Source organism: Hyperoodon ampullatus (genome assembly GCF_949752795.1).
Source record: "Hyperoodon ampullatus genome assembly, chromosome: 17".
NCBI classification, from domain to species: domain Eukaryota; kingdom Metazoa; phylum Chordata; class Mammalia; order Artiodactyla; family Ziphiidae; genus Hyperoodon; species Hyperoodon ampullatus.
In genome coordinates, this window is record NC_136930.1 from 53,355,910 (window position 1) to 53,370,154 (window position 14,245).

A 14,245-nucleotide genomic window follows, 5' to 3' on the forward strand; every position below is an offset into this window, starting at 1 on the left:
TTTCCTAGAACCAAGGCTGATAGAAGCAACTTTGAAGGATACAGGTGGGTGAGCCTGGCAATGCCCTCAGAGGTCCCTGAAAGGAATTCTGATCACATAATTCTGATCACATAAAACAAGTGAAGAAAGAAGGAATTCCAAGGGGAAAGATTCTTATAAGAAAATTGCACTTCCTGAATTTATGGAGGACGCTCACAAGGTGCCCAATAGGGCGCTTGGGCTGTGTGAAGAATGAATGAATGTGAGGGGACTACAGCAGAACAGGAGAGTGTTTATGCAGTTGCTGTGAGTGCGAAGCTTTGGTGGAGAAAGAGGAAGAAGATTTTTAGGAAGATTTCTAGGTAGAAAATCATGAAAATCCCTGTGTCAGACCATTAAACGAGATCTATGATAACCATTCACACTATTCTTCATGGTTTTAGGATGTGTCTTTGAAGTCACCATGCAGAGACTGGCCCTAGATAGAGCCAGTCATATTCAGGCTACTGTCTAGGTGTGGGTGAAAGAGTCATTTATTGTTACTAAATTGAGTTAGGCAGACAGTTTGTGGAATTCAAAGTAAATGGTTTCAATGCTAATTATAAAAATTAATGTATTTTGTTTTCAATTAGCAAAACTGAAAGATCACAAGACTTTATAAAGCATCAAATCTTTCTTCCTCATGAGGAAATTCGATCACCTGATTCTAAAGAAAAAGGTTCAAATTTTTACAAAGATGGCCTAAATCTATCCTTAGCTAATGTATCAGTGTTGAACTTCAGGTCAATGAATAAAATGTATAACCCAATTCTGTTAACAATTGTATTTAAGCCTCCCGAAATAAATCTAAGTTCAGCTAGGGGATCACAGAACTGCAACATATGTGATTTCATTTCTCCCTTTTGGTTTGAAGAATTCTTATTCAAGACCTATGGCAGACAGAAAGTTTCTTTTCACTTTTCTCAAAGATTTTCCACAGTTTTAGGGGTTGAAGACTGGTGGATGTGGGTGGATCACTAATTTGCCAATATGCCTAAACTTCTACACTACTGTGACAGAGAGGAGTTGTGGGGAGAAGGCAATCTTTAAGTGAGTTGAAGCCCCGGGTTTTCTTATCAAAACATTTTATAGTGACTTCCTTTGCTCTATAAATTCTGATTAAAACAATTTCTTTCTGTTTTCTAATTTTAACACACAGCAATCCATGCATATTAGCAATTTTTAACAATACATTTGATTTTGGAGTTTTTTGTGTGAAGAAAATAAAAGTAGAAAGTTATCTGTATTAATGAGAATACATAAACATGTACATATTTCACTATATAAAGAGTTTAATACGATGATAATAAAAAAAAGTTTTAGCTAAAATATTAAGCATATATTGGAAGCTGTGAGAGAGTCCCAAAAGAAAAACTATAATAAATAATAAGCAAAACTTTTCTGTCAAAATATGGAAGGTCTAAAGAACAAAGACTATAGGCAGAGAGAGCTTCCAGACATAATTCTTTGTGTAAGTTGGAGTGGCTATGTGGCAGCCTGGGGAATGGGGGAGGAAGTGGTGTGATAAAAAAAAAAAAAAAAAAAAAAAAAACTTAGGAAGAGAAAAACATAAGCTTTCCTCAGCTAGTCTCAGGCTCTTCTCATTAGTACCAAAGTAGAATTCAGGCAAAAGTAAAGGAAATCTTTACAAACCTTAATCAGAGTCTTAGAAATGAAACCCATCAGAGTTAGTTATACAGGAGCTGAAATTAGTCTGCTTTATTGGGTGGAACATGGCTCAAAACACAGCCTGGGATGTGGCAGGTAATCTGGCAAGTGCCATTGTATGATCACTTCCAGCCCACTACCATTCTGCCTTCCCTGGCTCCAGCCTTATCCTTGGTGATGTTCCTACCTCATGTTGGATCCAGGAATTGGCAGGTGAGCCAGCCAACTGCATGTAATTCCACTCACATATGCAGAAAAAAATATTCTTCTCCTTTGGGAACTTTATAAAGTTCTCTTTAGGATGTCTGAAGGGCCTATTGGCCTGTGCCAACTTAGTTCTGAATATTTTGTTTCACTTATTTTTAAAAGTTAAACACCATTCATTTTTCATGGTGAAAAATCTCACTGAAATTGCTCTCTCAAATAAAGCAGCAATTCATCAAATGACTCGTTGATGTCAACCTCATTATTTTTACCACCCCATGCAGCTAGGCACCAAGCAGCTCCTAAACCAACACCCAAGTTAGGCAAGCGAGAATACAACGAGATTCAATTATCTGGAGGTAGTCTCTGCCTGTCTACTGAAACTGTACACAACTCCCAGTGCAGGGGAGGGAGAGGCTCAGGTCATGTCACTTCCAAACTAAGGTAGCTTCCTGTTGCCACAGGATAATTTTTAATCTGCTTAGCACTCTTTACAAAGCATTTCATTCTTCAGAGGTCTCTGTATTCATCAAACCCTGTCCCTCTATCCTTCACTCCAGTCACATTGAACCAGTGATATGTCTTCTGCCTGAAACAAACTTTTATCTCCTACTTTTCCTTCAAATACCAATGTAGGCTTTCCTGACTGATTCCCCAAGTCTAGGTCGGGAACTTTGGTTAAAAGAACGAATGAGCTCCAGGGCAAAGTATGATGGAAAAAATTGAACACTACTTTCATGTTTCTCTTTTTATTTTAGTCCTGTATTGTGCAACTCCATTATGTTTTTTAAACATAATAACATAGTCATAGCCATTGTCAGGGTAACCCCTAGTAAGCCCATAATATTTGAGGTTTGGAAAAGAACAGTGAAGTCATCTAGTTCAGCCCCCTGATGTTACAAATGAGAAGGTGATTAGAAGCGGAGGGAGATGCTAATTGAAGGGGCTAAGAGGAAAACTTAATTGCATGGTCTGGATTACTTCATCATGAGACATTATGAAAATGTTCAATTCAATGAAACTCAACATTTATAAGTAATAGCTGTATTATTCAATTAAGCCTGTTATATATTAAATATTCTCAATTTACCAGCTAGAAATTGAGAAAACAAAGGTTCCAATGTCAGTTTGGGCACAGCTAACAAGAAGAATTGGGAAAGCAAGAAAAAGAAGAAACCACTTAAAATTGTCACCTGATCACTACATGGTGATCTACTAAAGGGTGTTTAATGGCTCTAGTTCATCTGTCTTAGTAAAAGTCCTTTTATATATTTTTTAATAAAATGGATGTGTAACCTTAGAGTAGGAGAAAAATAGAATTCAGAATGTTACTTCCTACTGTGACAATTCTAAATAACCCCCCCCAGCGATCTTATAGATTCTATATTGAAACGCTATATATTTGATATGTTTTATCTTTAAGATGATCAGCCTTCCTTCTTACCAATATAATTTGTGACTTTATGCGACTTTATATATTCAAAGATATATAGGTACTTCCAAACATAGTGTACGTATATATAGATATATAAAACACACATATATTTTGTCCTGAACTTTCTTGACTGCATTTTATTGGGCAAATCAAAATTGAAAAAAAAAAGTTTAGTAAACTATGCCTACAAAAATTATACATTTTAAATAATGGGTGCTTTAGCATAAATTTATTTATTATGATTAATAATAGTTAATGCTTTTTTAAAAATAAATTTAATTTATACCATGAATAGTTAAAAGACCAAGAAAAATATGACTGGAAACTATAAAGTGTACTCAGCTGTAACTATGAAATATATTAAAGGTACTCTACACATGCAACCAATATCTACTATTTCTTAATGTGTATCTTTTAATAAGAGCTCCTTTTAAAGGGAGCTTCTAAAAGATTTCTAAAAATTAAAATAATAAAAATAAAAAAATAAATATTAAAAGTGTAATTTAACTACATACTATATGTCTAAAGTATAATGTTAAATAATATTTTAAGATTACAAGAGTCCTGGTAGAACAATGAATTTCCTGTTATGGTTTCTAGTGCATAGTTATGATGGAATTATATTTTTCACTGACCATTGTGCTTACCTCCACATCTTGGAATTGGTCCACTCCACATCACTTTTCCATCCATAAGAATACACGTAATTGTTTCTGTTCCCTGGGTTTTAATAAATCCTTCTTCACAAATAACTGAAATCGAACTTCCTAATTGAAAGTTGTCCCCAAACCGCCTTGCATTGATTGGTATTCCAGGATCAGGACACTCATTATGTCCAAATGCTTGAGAACAGCAAAAAAAAAAAGAGAAAAACACACAAACTAGCAGTATGAGACAGACCCTTGTGTATTGGGGATGAGACTAAATGATTTTTAAAATGGTTATGCTCATTTCTAGAAAAGCCTTTATTAAAAAAAAAAAAAAAAAGAGAGGCTCTCCTCTGACCATACCAGTTTCTCTCTGATGTGTAATGGACGTGGTTGTTTTAAAATGTGAACTACACTCTACAATTACAAAATTTCAAAATAGAATTGTTTCTGCTTATTTCTTGAAATCATTTGCCTTATCTAAGCAAAAATACCAAGTATAAGCTGGACAGAATTCCAATTAATGTGAATACAGAGCAGGTTGATACAGAGCAGGTTGACTATGTCCCTTTGAAAACTTTTCTTGTGATTCATTGTTTGGAATGAAGAGATCATCTCACAGTGAGCATTAAAGTGAAATGTTTCAATCTAGTTATGAAAGTCTTAAAATTTCTCTATAATTTTCCATATATCATTTACTCTCTGCCATCTAGGAAAAGGGAAAAGAGCTAATTCTTTTGCAAACACCATGTTCTAGGCACTGTGATAGGAGCTTTAGATATAATGTCACCTCACTTAACATTTAGAATAGCCTGATGAGCAAAGTATAGTCATTTACTTTAAAGAGTAATGTGAGATTCAGAAAAAGTTAAGTAGCTTGCCTCAGATCATAGAGACAGTATTGAAATGGATCCCCTGGTCTGGCTTTAAATTTTTTCTTCACAACATATATTTTTAAAATATTTATTTATTTATTTATTTATTTATTTATTTATTTATATTTTGGCTGCACCTGGTCACGGGATCTTTGTTGCAGCATGCAGACTCTTAGTTGCAGCATGAATGTGGGATCTAGTACCCCGACCAGGGATCAAATCTGGGTCCCCTGCATTGGGAGTACAGAGTCTTACCCACTGGACCACCAGGGAAGTCCCTCTCCACAACATATTGTATCTTGGATTATTTGTCTCATGTCTCTCAAGAGAATGTGAGTTCTTTAGTTCAGGGTCACTATCTTATTTTACCTTGTATCTCCCAGGATGCGTATTTGGCCCCGTCCCAGCAAGTAGCAGAAGTGTAAGGACAATGTGCTTACTTAAATTTCTCATAGATTATAGATCACATGAGCCCTATAAATTTGTATTATAAATGTTTAAATTAGTATAATATAAATGGAAGAATATTTAAAGTAGCAAAGTCTAAATATGTAAAACATATTTTAAGGGGTATTTACAACTTAATATTATATACATACTGCATGGGTACATGCAGTTATTTTATATTTTTTCACTAAATCATCACTGTGATACTGTTCATAAATTCTATAATTGTATTATCCAGTCTCCTCATTTTTAAGTTAAACAGTATAAAATAATATTAAGGTAAATTCTAAAATATGTCAAATCTATTTTGTAGGTACACTTATTTCTAATTATTGTTTTCTGCTGTGCTTTTAAAAAACTCAATATCTGGGCTTCCCTGGTGGCGCAAGTGGTTGAGAGTCCGCCTGCCGATGCAGGGGACGCGGGTTCGTGCCCCGGTCCGGGAGGATCCCACATGCCGCGGAGCGGCTGGGCCCGTGAGCCATGGCCGCTGAGCCTGCGCGTCCGGAGCCTGTGCTCCGCAACGGGAGAGGCCACAACAGTGAGAGGCCCGCGTACTGAAAAAAAAAAAAAAAAAAAAAAAAACTCAATATCTATTAAGCCTGGTTGCTCTCATATATAATGCCTGATGGATAATTTTTCAGAGAAAAACATCAGTAGGAAGCACTGAATATAAGAATTTGAATACAATGGTTTAAATTATTTACTAGAGAAACAGAACAAGGAACAAGAGGCATATTTCCATAATACCTTCAAGATACCATAAATATTAAAGTTAAAAATATTATGCATTTAAGGGAATTCCCTGGTGGTCCAGTGGTTAGGACTTGGTGGGGTCTGGGGTTCAATCCCTGATTGCAGAACTAAGATCCCACAAGCTGTGTGGCAAGAAAAGAAAAATATATATATATATATATATATATATATATATATATGCATTTAAGACAACATAAAACTGTAAATAGATAAATGTATATGTGTCTATATTTATACATATATATGAAATATTTTAAAAGGGACTTACAGATAAAGCAACCATTTTATACAGCATGTCTCCCTGACACATGTCACAGCTAATTCAACTTTAATGATGTGCAATTACATGTTGACAACTTATTAGTGACAATGTTCACTAAGAATGTCACTTTGAAAAGACAATAACTGCATTTTGTTATTAATTGACAAAGCTCAGCACTGAACGGGCGGGGGCAAGGGTGAGGGTGAGGTGTGTGTGTGCTTTTTTAAAGAGCAGGAAATTAAATCCTATTATAATGTGACACTTAAATAACTCATCAAGTTGGTCAGAATCTGACAGAGTGTGGTAGCTTTGAAGAAAACAATAAAAATCACTAGCATTCTACAGCTTCAGGTAAAAACATGTGCACACGGAAGCATTAGTATGTAAGTTTGTTAACTTACTAAGTTTGTTAACTTTTCTCATTTATGTAATTCATCTTTTTGCTATATTTACACCACGTTATTTTCAGAAAAATAATATTCATCCTTTTGAAATACAAAAAATATGGACGATAGACAATAGCTAAATATCCTCGAAGAATTCTTAAATCTAAAGCAATGTAATAAATACAATAATAGAATAAGAATTGACAAGGGAATACTTCAGAAGACAACTAAACAACTGTTAATGTTTATTGAGTATTTATTAGGTATATATGCTGAATTATTTATATGCATCACCCTATTTACTCTGATTAAATAAAATTCATATTTTATGGCAAGATGAAAATTTAAACATAAATTTTTTCTCTGCCCTCTTGGGCTTTTTCCTTCTTCTTTAGTGTGTATTGTTCATCTGCATTAACCAGACCTCCTTAGTAGATAAAATTCCTTCTTAATCTCATAAGGGATCATGATGACCCACTACTTGCTTTGGATGTGCAGATCTGCATTGTGTAAACTGCTAATAGGTCATTTGACTATAACCCTTTGTCTCAAAAACTTACATAACTGTGCTTTGACCTCTAACAGGTGGAACAGTCCCCAGAACTTTCTGAAAGACTGTCTCCCAGGTTATAATCCACAGGCTGGCTTGGAAAAAAAATGTTCATTTCTTTCTTAGATTGACCACTGATTATTTTTTTCATCGACAGCTCCTTACAAAAACCCAGTATGACTTTATGGATGAGAATACTGAGGCTCTGTTATTAAACCTAAAAGTGTAGCAAAACCAAGATTTGAAGTTGCATAGTTTGACATTAGAGCTGATATTCTTAATCACTAAGGTATTTTTCCCTCGTAGCATCTTTGCTAAGTCAGCTCAGTAACCTACTGCCCCAAAATTAGTGATTTCCTTCTCTGTGATACTTTGATAGTCTAGCTAATTTTGTCTTTGGAATTATAGCTCTGTGTTGTCATTATTTGTTTAAAATCCTCTACTGGTTTATGAATATCTTGAAGAAAGGATCTATCCCCTTTTATGTTTGCATACAAATAACAGAGCAAAATATGTTATGTACAGTAGGTCTGAGATTATGCTTATAAGATTTAATAGAATAAGCTAATATATTGGTGATATAATAATTATATTTGAAATATAGCTCCTTAATATCAGGCCTCTCACAAAGAGAAATGACACAGTAAGGAGTAAAAATATGGTTAGAAATCAAGGGCTGAAAGACTGCCCCTGATACAAATTATGTATATGACTTGTTCAAGTTTCCTATCTGTGGACCAAGAGAGCTGTTTTGTATGATTCCTTTCTAGCTCTAATGTGTAGAAATATTTTATATGGGAAAATTAAACTTACTGTTATAAGTGATGTTAAAGCCACGTCCTGACATTGAGTGGTCAGCTTGAAATTCCAATCGTAGTATATGACTATTACTAGTAAGATGAGAAGGCACCTCAGCCCCAGTAAAGGTTCCAAGAATTGGGGAGTCTGGAGAGTCTCCATCTTTAACAGCAAGGAAGTCAAACTGGGATTCCAGATCAAAGTCATTGAAAGAAAGGTGTATCCGACTCCCTGGTTCAGAGATTATTGTCCAGATGCAATTTAAATTATTTCCATACCCTTCTGGATAATCAGGAGAAAGGACTGTTCCCATTGGTGCAGTAAAGTTAGAGAGGCAAGGAACTGTTAAAGTAGGAAGATTATAAAACAGTAAATTTTCAAATTTATTACCTCAAATAATTTAAATTACCTCATTTTGCCACAGCCAACAATTATAATAATCAGTTAGCAGTTTGAAAAAAATAGTATTAAACAATATAATCTATCTTATAAAACAGAAAAAATATGATATTGTTTGCACATGATTAAGGAAGGCTACTAGTACTCTGAATTATTGTATGCTTAAATATGCACAAAAATATAATTGGAGTAATAACAGCAATTTATTTTGACATTTATCATGTCCATGTTAGAGTGCAGTGCAAAGTTTTAGTTTCTGTGCTTAAAAAAATATTGGAGAAGTATATAGACATTTCCAAAGAAAACAATAATGCTCACGAAATGACTGAAAACAAACACACACAAATATTATGTAGGTACTAACATAACTGGGATAATACAACCTGGAGAAAACTTGGAGTGAGGGTAGTAACTAGGTGAACTTCACTCCTACCATGGCCATGGGATGCTCTAATAGCTTCTAACACAGGTAAGGAGATGAATTAACACTTATGATAGCTGCCACTAGGGGCTAACACTGGACAAAGAACTAAATAAGAACTCCCATACCATACTAAGGTTAGTCTTTATTTCCCCTCAGATTTATTTTTTTAGGTTTTAAAAAATATGATTTAAAGGTTCACACAGAACATTTAGAAAGTAGAGGAAGGATTTAAAAAAATGATCTATTACACAGAGGAAAAAAGATAATATATATATATTAGAAAACGTTTGGCCTCCACTCACTTTAAAAGTTCTCAGTACATGTTTAAAAATGTTAAATATTTTTAAAATGTTAAATAATCAACATTTTCACTAAAGGAAAATGTGTGTTTTGCAGCACAAATTAAAATTCAGATAAAATGCAGGTCTTGAAAACTGCTAAATTTTTTAAAAACCAGTTATATATTGAAGTAAAGTTTGTGCTAATGCCTTTGTAGGGAATAAAGGATTTCACAAATGAAAAGCATGATCATTATAAGTTGGATTCAGATGAAAAGTCATATTTTAAAACAAGAAAATTATTTTTTACTTTCATGATTATAAGTTTATATGTTATCATTTGTAACAAAATTAAATGTAAAATTTTCAATATTGCATTCACACCTGATAAGCTGTATTTGTTGGTAATGAAGATAGTATTTAATTTAACCCAAAAGTGCATCAACAGATAAAACAAATTATATTTTTGTTGCAGCTAAATTGGAACGCTTTAAAGTATCTGAAGAAACACATTATTTTAATCCAAGCATATTTTATATCACAAACATTAATGAATTTTATTCTGTGCAATATAAATAAATGGCACTTAAGCAGGCATTAGTGTGAGCATCTACAAGAAAAAATAAGGTAATGCATTATACATAGAATATAAGCTTTAAATATTTTAAGTGTTTCTGATTGCAAATAAGCATATACTACCTTGTTAAAATAAATGAGCCTAATAGAATTAGCTCAGATGTATAATTTCCATAAGAAGTATTCTATCTATAAAGTATAAAATGCCACCAATAAAGTGTTATGAGGACATATGTAAAATATACTTTGCCATTACCAAGTGAACTGTGTTAACTTTATTTAAATCTGCAATGAAATTTATAATTTGGCATAAGCACACTTGTTAAAGATAGTGTTGAAAAGTGCTACTCATTCAAAAATAATTACACAGTTCCAGTTCTTTGCAATTAATTACAAAAGCAATTATATGCAAGGACAGGGTAACATATGCTATCTGGAAGCAAAGCATTTGGTACTCACAGATGCAGATGGGTATGTTTGCAGACCACTGGTTATTCTCTTGACAAACAATGGATTTCTCTCCAATTAATTCAAATCCAAACTGGCATTCGAACCTTAAAACATCACGATTAGAAAATCCATCACCTTCTCTAATTCCATATAAGGGTGTACCAGGATCACCACAACTTTCTTTTTCAATTTCTGTAAAAATAGATGATATGTCAGATTTCAAGGCTTTCAGGCATATGATATCCATGCAGCAAATTTAAGAGATGTACACTCTCTATAGCCAAGATATTTCAGAGCAAAAGATGAAAATGTTCTCCAATCTTAATTTTCTCTTACCACTGTTATAGACATGATTTGAGGAACAATTAGTGCATTTCTCTCATTTTGTAGATAGGGAAACTGAGGTTGCTGCAGCTAATGCAGTTGTTCCTAACAGAACAATTACGAACAAGATTCAGATTTTCTGTTTGTACTACATACATACACACATAAATATACATATATATTTTCCCAAAATCTCAAAAACTTTTCTTATTTTTGTAATCTGTACATGATACAGGAAATCTTTAGATTGAAACCAGGACACAAGGTGATATTCTCTGCCTATGTGCTCCTAAAACAATCAGTGAATACCCTCCACACAGGATCTGCCACTCTCCCTAGTACCTGTTGGTTGAATTACTTCCCCAATTAGACTCCCCCAAAAGTTCCTTATATCAGGAATCAATTTTGCTTTCCAAATTACCCAGATATGTTCCTCAACAAATGTTTTGTGGATGAATTAAATTGAAGGAGGTTGAAAAAAAAACTCTTTAAGAGCACATTAAAACACCTTTTTGACATGTGCTCAAGGGAACTCCAAATATCTGGGATCTTCCTTGTGAGTCTAGGAATGTCAGTTGCAGATTACTGTGGTAATTGTTTTGGTTTTTAAGTTACATTAAATCACATTAATACAGTCATCCTCAAACAACAGCAAAAAACATTTTAATTTAAATTTAAAAAGTAAAACTTTTGAGATAAAGTTATGATCTCTCTTGACACACCAACAATCACACATTCCTGGTTCTTCTGTTATCTCCTAGCACCAATTTGTTGTGTATCTTTCCAGTTCTTTATGCATGCTTTTATAATAATACACATATATATGTACTATGTAATATAAACATCTGTATTTTTGTAAACGTAAAAATTCTCTTCACAAAATCTAGGTAGTATTGCTTCATATATATATATATATATATATATATATATATATATATATATATATATATAAACTTGTATACTGTCAATATATTCTATAACTTGCTGTTTTTTTAACCAAACAATAATTTTGGAGATATTTTTGAATGTCCTTGTATCTTCAGCAGAAAACATAGTTATAATGATTTCTTTAATACACTGTATTTGATTTGATATTTGTTTTTATCTGTGTCATAGTGACATTGCTCTATAATTTTTCTTGTGCTGTTCCTATACAGACTTAATATCAAGGGACGAGGTTAGCAATTTTCCAACATTCACTAGTCTTTTAGACTAATTTGTATAACAGGAACATTGGATCCTTGAGTGTGACAATTTGCTAAAAATGCTGACTGAGTCTGGTATAATTTTGAGATAGGTATCCGACTACTATATCAATATCTTCTAAGGTTATTTTACTATTAAAGTTATTTTTTTTGGGGGGAGGCAATATTAGCAACTTATATATATGTTAGAGAAGTGCAATTTTCCAAAGTTAGTTTAGTAGTAATAGAATTGTGTTACAAAATCTTTAAATATCTCTTTACAAAGATGTCATAAACTTTCTCACTCCCAGTGCTATTTATTTGTGATTAGTCTTCTAGTTTTCTTTGCCTCATACTTACAAATCATTGTCAAATTTACTAGTTTACTCAAAGAACCACATTTTGCTAATCAATTCTATTGTTCTGATTTTATTTAAACATCTTTCGTTTTTATCTTTTTGGATTCCATCTTCAACTCTCTTTTGCATTATTTTGCTATTCTTTCTCCACCTTCTTGAGCTGAAGTCTTAGGGTTTGTTTTATATTAGTTTATTTTCACCCATTCTTGTTTCCTTAAAAAAATGTTTTTTAGTCTATAAATTTTCTTCAGAGTACTGTTTTGATATTTAGATCTTTTTTTGTTCACTTCTAAATAGTCTGTAATTTCCATTTTGATTTCCTCTTTAACTCATAAATAATTTCAAGGTGTTTTTAAATGTATGGGTCTAGGCTATCATTTTGTTGCTGATTTCTAATGTTATTGCTTTAATATTCAGTATAAGTATATCCAGCCTCACAGAGGATACATCAGTAAAATATATTCAATTTGCTATACTTGTCAAATTGAAATTATATGACCTTAATTAATTTTGTCTACCCTCTCTGACAATTTCTAAAAGAATTGTGTTAGAAACTTCTACAAGCCTCTTAGACAGCCTCATCTACCAGAGGACAGACAGCAGAAGCAAGAAGAACTACAGTCCTGCAGCCTGTGGAACAAAAACCACATTCACAGAAAGACAGACAAGATGAAAAGGCAGAGGACTATATACCAGATGAAGGAACAAGATAAAACCCCAGGAAAACAACTAAATAAAGTGGAGATAGGCAACCTTCCAGAAAAAGAAATCAGAATAATGATACTGAAGATGATCCAGGACCTTGGAAAAAGAATGGAGGCAAAGATCGAGAAGATGCAAGAAATGTTTAACAAAGATATAGAAAAGTTAAAGAACAAACAAACAGAGATGAACAATAAAATAACTGAAATGAAAAATACACTAGAAGGAATCAATAACAGAATAACTGAGGCAGAAGAATGGATAAGTGACCTGGAAGACAGAATGGTGGAATTCACTGATGCAGAACAGAATAAATAAAAAAGAATGAAAAGAAATGAAGACAGCCTAAGAGACCTCTGGGACAACATTAAACATAACAACATTCGCATTATAGGGGTCCCAGAAGGAGAAGAGAGAGAGAAAGTACCCGAGAAAATATTTGAAGAGATTATAGTCGAAAACTTCCCTAATATGGGAAAGGAAATAGTCACCCAAGTCCAGGAAGCGCAGAGTGTCCCATACAGGATAAACCCAAAGAGAAACACACCGAGACACATAGTAATCAAATTGGCAAAAATTAAAGACAAAGAAAAATTACTGAAAGCAGCAAGGGAAAAATGAAAAATAACATACAAGGGAACTCCCATAAGCTTAAGAGCTGATGTCTCAGCAGAAACTCTACAAGCCAGAAGGGAGTGGCATGACATCTTTAAAGTGATGAAAGGGAAGAACCTACAATCAAGATTACTCTACCTGGCAAGGATCCCACTCAGATTTGATGGAGAAATAGAAAGCTTTACAGACAAGCAAAAGCTAAGAGAATTCAGCAGCACAAAACCAGCCCTACAACAAATGCTAAAGGAACTTCTCTAAGTGGGAAACACAAGAGAAGAAAAGGACCTACAAAAACAAACCCAAAACAATTAAGAAAATGGTAATAGGAACATACATATCAATAATCACATTAAATGTGAATGGATTAAATGCTCCAACCAAAAGACAGGGGCTCGCTGAATGGATACAAAAACAAGACCCATTAATATGCTGTCTACAAGAGACCCACTTCAGACCTGGGACACATACAGACTGAAAGTGAGGGGATGGAAAAAGATATTCGATGAAAATGGAAATCAAAACAAAGCTGGAGTAGCAATACTCATATCAGATAAAACATACCTTAAAATAAAGAATGTTTCAAGAGACAAGGAAGGACATTACATAATGATAAAGGGATCCATCCAAGAAAAAGATGTAACAATTATAAATATATATATGCACCCAACATGGGAGTACCTCAATACATAAGGCAACTGCTAACAGCTATAAAGGACACTACAAACAAGCCAAAAAGACAACCCTCAGAATGGGAGAAAATATTTGCAAACGAATCAATGGACAAAGGATTAATCTCCAAAATATATAAACAGCTCATGCAGCTCAATATTAAATAAACAAACAACCCAATCCAAAAATAGGTAGAAGACCTAAATAGACATTTCTTCA

General features: G+C 33.5%; 1 protein-coding gene across 3 annotated transcripts in view; it reads right to left on the reverse strand.

The window, feature by feature from the left end:
• CSMD3 (CUB and Sushi multiple domains 3) overlaps positions 1-14,245 on the reverse strand; it is a gene marked incomplete at its 5' end in the record, with an annotated part of 1,086,230 nt that overhangs the window by 436,396 nt on the left and 635,589 nt on the right. For all 3 annotated transcript variants that reach the window (XM_079722286.1, XM_079722285.1, XM_079722284.1), the window contains 3 exons: positions 3,973-4,167; positions 8,062-8,388; positions 10,183-10,365. In XM_079722286.1, coding sequence (XP_079578412.1) covers positions 3,973-4,167; positions 8,062-8,388; positions 10,183-10,365 — 705 coding nt within the window. The remainder of the gene's footprint in view (positions 1-3,972; positions 4,168-8,061; positions 8,389-10,182; positions 10,366-14,245) is intronic.